The following is an 8,615-nucleotide window of genomic DNA, read 5'->3' as shown; positions in this document are numbered from 1 at the left end:
ACTAGTAATTACAATTGTTGCCTCGCGTGCATCTTAATGAGTACTCGACTACTCTAGGCTAATTCCTATTCGGCATGTTGCTTTGGTCTTTAGTGAAACAGAATAGATACTTGATGTTCGATCTAGTATAGTTCTTATACCAACGAACTTCAACAATTTGTTTCAACAACACAACCTGGCAAGTACATATATTCTTGTATACAGCATAGCAAAGTCGTGTTCTCATTACGTTCCCCACATTTTAAGATGTTGATTTATATAAAGTATCATCACTTGATAATTTCACTATTATAATAGCTCGATGCAAGTAGTGTTTCTTTAAGAAACACACGGTAGTATTTATAAGCAAGCTAGTTGTGGTGTAAAATAACTTTTTACCATGGAAAAATAAATCAAAATAATGATTTAAATATTTTCTTCGTTCAATATGCATACGTGTATGGAATAACTCTAATAAATCAATTGTAAATGACATTATTTTTATTTTCTGACTGTATCAAATACACATCACAAATGATCATTTTCATCATATACAATAGTCATAGACCTAAAAAGGAAAAAGGAAAAATAATCTCATTCATCATGTTAATTGATAATTATTACAAACTTCACATGCAAATACGTGTATGCCACTTCTTTTTTTCATTTGTAATAAGAAGTTAGCTAGAAATTGTAACCTTGTTAAACACCCTTCTCTTTATTAATAATTTTAAGGGGTCTAAATAATACACTGTTAGTATATGTAGAAATTTTTTATACATATATGTAATAATTAATATTTTATTATTTTATTACGTAATCCATCTTATTTATTAATATGATACAAATGATAAAGTAAGCTTTTATTTGGTTTCTGTGGAAACTAAAATGTTTTATACTAGTAGTATAAATATTTTTTTTTCCAGACCACCATAATATTGTAAGTTATGTTTGAAGTAAATGACTTATATTTTAAAAATATATCTCTTAAATAAGTTTATTATATAATATAATATAATTTTTATTTTTATATTATATATAATATTTAATTTAGGACACTTTTAAAAGAAATTATTTATTACAGTCAAACATCTATGAATGACTCAGTAACGTTTGTTGGAAACAAACTACGGTTCATGGATTGTTTGGACCCAGCTATATAAGATACTACAATTTTAATAATCATATATTCGTATACGTACGTCTCCATCAATATTTTACACTTTTTATTGATAACAGCAAAAAATTAAAACAGAGAATATCCGTGTACGTTTCGAAATCAGGTAAAAATATATGTTTGAGATAAAAGTACTTTTATAAAAGTATCAGAATTTAAGACATTTGTTTTTCCTTTCATTTTTTTATTTATTGGATTGTATGGAAATGTATGTCACAATAATTTCAATTGAAGACCAAATATAGAGGTTGTGGAATGTTTGGTGGTGTTTGTGAATTCTCTCTTATCCACTGTCCGTTTTAATATAAATTTACGTTTTGAAATTAATTTAAATATATATCTTATTTATGTTTAATAATTTAAAATTATTTTTTAGTCAAAATTAATTCTATTTAATTTAAAACAACATCGGTACTATACTGATAAAAAACAATATTGGTATTAGAGTTCTAAAAGAAAAAAAGGAATCTTCAAAAAATAAAAGAAAAAAGAAAATAATTTTATTGTAGGTTAAAGGTGTGTTTTGCCTGTACCAAAAAAGGTGCGTTTTGCAAAATCAATGAATAAATTAGTCAAAAGTGAAAAACTAACTAAAACTCATAGGTAATAAATTAGTTGATTGAATATAAAGTATTGATTGAATACGAAGTATTCATTAAAATTAACTACTAATCTAACTTTTTGTCAAGAAAAAAAAAAAACTATTAACCTAACTTATAAGTATAAAATGACAAAGAAGAGCATATTAATTACTTAGTCATAACTTAAAATTTGGTAACTATATGTTTTTAATAATTGTAAATTTTCATATTTGAATTTAGTTTAAATAATTTATCATTTAAAAATTAGGATAATATTTTTTATAAATGAAACGAGATAATGAAAAAATAATTTATATTGTTTTAATAATTTTACATCATAAAAAGTAGAATTTGATAATTTTATTAAATCGTTCTTAAAGAAGTAGTGATCTATAGCTTTTCAAATTAATGAATGTTGCGGCATTTTTTTTTGTGAATTCTTTCTTTCTTTTTTAACAAAGTAGATTTTATTAAAATTAACATATTATTAATCCAATAATTTAATAAATTACTTAAAAAAAACAAACAATATTGTCATTGGAAGAAATACCACTTTTTTTCTTTTTTAAATACCACTTTGATCGAGAGAAATTGATGAAGAAAACACAAGAGACATCGAATATGAAAAAATGAGTGTGTTAAATTTATGCAAATAAATAAGTGGATGGAAGATTGTAAAACACTATCAATCAGGAATAAAAAAACTCTTCCAACTAAAATATAAAAAATTAAAACGTTACTTAAAACAGAATTTTGGAAAACGTTATAAACTATTAAAAATAAACGATTTTATCAAAAAATCTGTTTTACTTAAAAAATCCTTTAACTAATAAAATAAATCACCAAGTAGGTGAATTAATTTTTATAAAATTATCCAGTTAATCAACAATCTCAAATTGGAGCTTGAATATCCAACTCCTTTAAATATCACTACAGTTTAAACTTATTTACCGCCAAGTAATTTTTTTTATATGTGAATTTAAAATATCCTTTATCAAAATATCAATTCTTCAAAATACTAAAATTCAATTAAAAGACTAACCTTTAGTAGTAAATATTATAAAAAGAATATTAAAATTATGTCTATTGTACTCACAGGTAGGAGAACGATATGTTTAATTAGAAAATTCATGTTTGATTTTTTATGTATGTAAAATTTTGTTAAACCAACAATCATGAGTAAAATTAGTTTGTAATTTAATACATTAAGAGACACTTATGATCCTAGGATAAAAAATTACTTTGTAACATATTCTTTTTTAGTAGATAATTTTTTTTAAAGAATATATTATACAATGTGTTGCTAACACTCTTGAGTAATATTCTACCATACACACGAACGTAGAAATTAAATTCATAATAAACATATAGTTAAAAAAATAGAATTATTTAACAACCATATGATATATGAGGAATGTTAGGATAGTCTTTTTAACACTCTCCATTGGCTGAAATATATTAAGGGTCTAGCTTATAGTATCTTTAAATATTGGTTAAAGAATTAAATAAAAAGAAAAAGTATTTATTATAAAAATCATAGAAAAACATAAAAAAATCATGAAACAGTATAATTTTATGTATTTTAATAAAAATATTTATCCATATAATTTTTTAACCAATATTTTAAAGACATTGATTAACATTTGTCATGTAATATTAAAAATCACTTATTTTAGTATATTTCATTTTTAAATTAGGATAAAAATTCATTAAATTAGATAAATTATGAAAATTAATAATTTTTAATAAATTTCTGTTGATCTTAAAAAACATTTTAAAAAGAGTGTCGTGCAAGACATACTTGGCAAACGTACCTATAGGGTGCAATTTTTAAAAAAATTTACCATTTGTGATAGATTTTAAATTAATACTAGTTTAAAAATAAGTCATAAATTATGACTTTTTTGAATTAAAAGTTATAGGACTAGTTATGATTTTTATTTTTTTTAAACATTAAAGTTGTAAAATTTTATACAATTTTAATCTTTTTTTTAATACAACTTTAAAGTTGTATTTTCTTTAAAAAAAAATAAAGTCATACAAAATATTAAGACTTTAATGTTTTTTTAAAAGATACATGCTTCTTATAACTTTCAAGTCATAACCCATATTAAACTTATCTCTATACGGGTATTAACTTAAAATCTATCCAAATGATAAATTTTAAAAAAATTACGCCCTATTAACGCTTTTGACGACATACTTAGGTTTGTGTCCCATAAAAATAAAAATATACTGGAATAAGTCAATAAACTTTGAACTAACCTTTTAAATTTACGACATCATTTATTAGAAAAACACTACGAATATAAGACATCAATATCAATTAAAAGGGTCCCTCTCTCAGTCTCTCTACAACACTATAATGCTTCTCCTTTTCTCTTATTTTATGCGCTGTACCTTTCCTATTCTCTCTTCTCTGCCTTTTTCCCCCTTAACACTCCAAAACCCACTCCCTTTTCTTTCCTTTCTGCTAAAACATTACCCCAAAAAAAGAAACATTCCCCATTTCCTTTCCTTTCTCTTCACACCTTTGAATTAGGGTTCTTCTCCCACTCTTTTCGCCACCATTGTTGAAACCTCACAACATTCTCCATAGCTTCACCCTTCTTCGGATCAGCTCAAATGGGTAAGCATCTTCTCTTGCTGGTTCTCACTCTCCACCTTCTCCTTCTATTCGCCACTCTCCATGTCTCAGCTGCCCCTTCCACTACTTCCCCTGCAAGTAAGCCCCGATTCACTTGTGCTCATTCTCTCGCTTCCATTTCATCAAAGTTTGCTTCTTTTGCTCATAGATAGCTCCGTGTCTACGTGGTTTCAGAGATTGTAAATGGGTTTCTCTCCAATGCTGTGCCTGCTTTCACCAAGTGGGTGTGGTCGCTCAAGGCCACCACCAAGACTGGTATGGATCTGGTGCAAGTTTAGTTTTCGGCTTTGGTTTTGTGTGTTTCTGTTTTTGTCTTCTGCGTGGTGGTGGGTTTTGAGGTTTGAAATGTGGGTTTTTTTTTGCAGCGGTTTCGAGCAGGTCGATGATGAAGTTCGAAAGTGGGTACAATGTGGAGACTGTGTTTGATGGAAGCAAGCTTGGGATCGAGCCTTATGCTGTGGAGGTGTTGCCCAATGGGGAGCTTCTCATTCTTGATTCGGCTAATAGTAACATTTATAGGATTTCATCCTCTCTTTCTTTGTGTAAGTGAGTCGCAATGTGGTTTTGATGGTGGCTTGTGGTTCTAAGTGATTGGTGAAATTCACTATGTTTGATTGTGATGTTTCGGTAAAATAAATAAAAAAAGAATCATATGTTTGTTGCTGTTGCGGAGAATTTGATGTTCAGCTGCCTTTTGCTGGATTTGGAATGATGATTATCTCTAGTTATAAGCATATCTAGCTTGTTGTCATTTTCAATTTGATCCTTTCATTGCATTATATTGACTGATATTTACATAATGAGATCTATTGAGTTCATGATTATGTGCTGAATGAAGGTGTGTATTACATGATTGTAATGCATTTTGAACTATGTGTCTATGGGGGTTGTCTTTTGAATATAATTGCTGTGATAGTTAAATTCCTTGCATGTATGTATATACTATATTATGAACTTGAGTTGAAGAACATAATAATGCTCATTGCAATTGTGCAGACAGCAGACCCAAGCTGGTGGCAGGGTCGGCTGAAGGTTATTCTGGACATGTTGATGGGAAGCTTAGGGAGGCTAGGATGAACCATCCAAAGGGGATAACTGTTGATGACCGAGGAAATATTTATGTTGCAGATACTACAAATATGGCAATTAGGAAAATTAGTGATTCAGGTAAAATGGTGTTTCATCCTTTTCTCATTTGTGTCTCTGCTTAGTACCATTACATAAACTTTTTCTTTCTAGAAATTCTAGAGAAGTTACAAAACCTGTGTATGTACTCTTGCAATGATACTATAGGATAGGTAATCTTTGATTATAAAACTGTTACCACATTAGAGTCGAATTTGGGAACTTTTTATTGAAGTAAGATTTCTATTTCAGGGGTCACCACAATTGCTGGAGGAAAATGGAACCGTGGAGGGGGGCATGTTGATGGACCAAGTGAAGAAGCTAAATTTTCTGATGACCTTGATGTGGTTTATGTTGGTAGTAGCTGTTCACTACTCGTCATAGACAGAGGAAACCGAGCCATTAGGGAGATCCAACTCCATTTTGATGATTGTGCCTATCAGTATGGCAGTGGATTCCCACTTGGTAAACTAAATCATACCATGAATTTCTGTAGAAATTCTGTCAAGTGTTATTGATAATCAAATTTAGACTGATTGCCTTCAATGTTACAGGGATTGCAATGCTTGTTGGGGCTGGATTCTTTGGTTACATGCTAGCATTACTGCAGCGTAGGCTTGGTACAATTGTGGCATCCCAGGAAGTTAGTGCTTAGTCTTGTCTTGTTCCTTATGCATTACTTTGAATGAGACTGATTATAGACTTGTTATAACTAAAATGGTCATTAATGAATATGATTCCCCACTTACAGAACTTCATGAATAAATTAACATGCACTAGATATCCTGAATTGTTTGAGAACTACTGTTCTAAAACTTTGCAGTGAGAAGCATCATGTTACTCCCAAAGAGAGCTGCATAATGGAAGATTTATCTATATTCAAGTTATTACTTTTCAACTTTCCATTACCTTTATAGTGATGATGGGATGGCAACTACAGCCTCATGATACTGTAGATGCAAGCTCATAAAGAGTCAATAATCCATTCCATCTCATGTTTTTTGTAGGCTCAGGTTCCAGTAATGGTAACATCTTCAGTTCCTCCAAGTCCATATCAAAAGCCCTTGAAATCTGTCAGGCCTCCTTTAATTCCATCAGAATATGAACCTGACAAGCAGGAAGAAGGTTTCTTCGGATCCCTTGGGAAGCTTCTCGCCAACACGGGTGCATCAATGGTGGAGATAATAGGAGGATTATTTCCTTCTTTCAGAAGAAAATCCCTGAGATACCAATTTCAAAGACAACCACTTATCCAGCAACCTCAGAAGCAAGTTAATGCTTGGCCGGTGCAGGAAAGTTTTGTGATCCCCGACGAAGACCAGCCCCCTTCGATCGACACAAGGGCCCCAACCCCTCGAAAAACCTATCCTTTCATGTCCAAGGATGCTGAGAAAATGCAACAACTGCGACAAAGCCGAGCATTCTACAGCGGATGGGATGGAGATCTCCAGCAGCAGCAGCAACAACAACAGAAACACCATCGCCATCAGTACCGCTCATCAATCCCTCACACTTACTACGAGCAGAGCCATGAGACAACCAATGAGATAGTGTTTGGGGCAGTGCAGGAGCAGGATAGGAAGCAGGAGTCTGTGGTTATCAAGCCTGTGGATTATGGGGAGTCAATGTATGAACACAATATTAGGTCTAGAATGAGTTCCATGGGCTATGGTTACAGGTATTGAGTATATAACAGTTAGGAAGTTTAGATTTTAGAAGGTAATGATCTCAATGGAGAGGAAAGAATGAAATCAGGTATAGGTAGTGGTATAATTAATGATTTCTTTCAGTGGGATCTTAGTAAGGAGAAGGTGGTGGTGATCATAATGTGAATTGTTTATTCAGTTTTGCAGAATGTAGGTTGATATGGTGTGTAGTCTAAGAAGCAACTCTGGCATTCATGAGGGGGTAGGGTGGGATCAAGAAATTTTGCATGCTATTTCTTCTGATGATCTCATTATGTTTAAATGTCCAATAATACTCTGAAAAAAAATGTTAATTTTTTCTTTCTGTTCTATAATTGCATTTCCTGAAGACTAAAGTAATTCCAACAAAATCAAGAGTCTACAGTATTAACTAATACCATACGTGCAATAAGTTGAACTAGTTACAGAAAAATGTAATTTATGTTATTTTTTGAAAGAGTAAATTACATTAACACATTTTAAGATTTTTTGGGATTGCACAAGATATCTTTTAAGGGTTAGGGTAATTTTTTTCAAACATCAAGGGGATTAGTCTAGGAATAAAAAAAATGGTGTTATATGTAATTAAAAAAAATAGGGAATGAGAGTATAATTTGTTTTTTTTATATATGAAATTGACTATAAATAAGAACGTATTTATTTTTAATTTATAGTTAGTCGATATCATAATATGCGTTAGATTAGGACAAATTCTAATAAGTGTTTTAAGTATGTTGATTAATGGATAAAAACTGATGTTTTAGAAAGTATTATTAATGTATTTTTATTGTATTTCAACCGTGTTTTTAATTATTTTTTATTCTTTAATAAATATTTTTAGGACATTGATTAATAAGGTTTATAAATTCAATACAGTAAATGTATTTATACATTTTCACTTATTCATCTTAGATAAGTAAAATTATATTATGCATTTGAAGTGAATTTCTTGTTGAAATCGGATTTATATGGATGCCAAGCTTGAAGCGTTGAGACATTTGCTGACTAAAGTCTAAAGGGTGTTGCTAGGTGCACCCAGCATGGCTAGTGCACCCAACAAATATAACAAATTCCCAAACTGCCCTTGCATGTAATAAAAAGCTTTTTACATATTTAAAAATAATGGCACAATGCTTCCTCATTCTCTCCTTCCTCGTTCTCTCCTTCCTCATTCTCTCCGTCGGTGGCATTCTTCCGTGCACAAGTGCTTCGCCGTTGTTCTTCGTTTCGTTGCGCTTGGTTAGGTCCGGTGAAGGTGAAGGTACCAGTGTTCAGCGTTGCGGTGATCGTTGGCGGTATATGAGGTACGCATTTGCATTGGGTGTGCGTTCTGGTGTACCGCAAGTCGTGCGGATCAACTTGATCCGCAATCTACGTACGAATCAACTTGATCAGCATGTTAATTTGAAAGATACAGATCA

The 8,615-nt window shown here is 30.9% G+C and overlaps 1 protein-coding gene across 2 annotated transcripts; it reads left to right on the top strand.

Annotated features, from left to right (window-relative positions):
• The first annotated feature begins 4,089 nt into the window (after positions 1-4,089).
• Positions 4,090-7,526, top strand: LOC114394631. 2 transcript variants are annotated; one of them, XM_028356279.1, is made up of 7 exons: positions 4,090-4,366; positions 4,533-4,639; positions 4,750-4,926; positions 5,381-5,551; positions 5,762-5,974; positions 6,064-6,152; positions 6,517-7,526. In XM_028356279.1, the coding sequence occupies exons 3-7, from the start codon at positions 4,767-4,769 to the stop codon at positions 7,192-7,194; spliced, it is 1,311 nt and encodes a 436-aa protein (XP_028212080.1). In that variant the 5' UTR covers positions 4,090-4,366; positions 4,533-4,639; positions 4,750-4,766; the 3' UTR covers positions 7,195-7,526. The 2 variants fall into 2 exon arrangements, with proteins under 2 accessions (XP_028212080.1, XP_028212079.1); XM_028356278.1 differs by having other exon boundaries at positions 4,090-4,462; positions 4,559-4,639.
• The last annotated feature ends 1,089 nt before the right edge of the window (positions 7,527-8,615 follow it).

Source organism: Glycine soja, chromosome 18 (assembly GCF_004193775.1).
Source record: "Glycine soja cultivar W05 chromosome 18, ASM419377v2, whole genome shotgun sequence".
NCBI lineage: Eukaryota > Viridiplantae > Streptophyta > Magnoliopsida > Fabales > Fabaceae > Glycine > Glycine soja.
Note: the sequence above shows the minus strand (reverse complement) of the source record. Positions and strands in the feature narration are given on the sequence as shown.

What these genes read in the sequence shown, in the direction of transcription:
- LOC114394631 (XM_028356278.1), top strand. Translation starts at nt 4,363, where the DNA reads ATGGGTAAGCATCTTCTCTTGCTGGTTCTCACTCTCCACCTTCTCCTT. An exon ending in TGGCAGTGGATTCCCACTTG is followed by an intron (nt 5,975 to 6,063) that starts GTAAACTAAATC and finishes TCAATGTTACAG; the next exon opens with GGATTGCAATGCTTGTTGGG. An exon ending in CAATTGTGGCATCCCAGGAA is followed by an intron (nt 6,153 to 6,516) that starts GTTAGTGCTTAG and finishes TGTTTTTTGTAG; the next exon opens with GCTCAGGTTCCAGTAATGGT.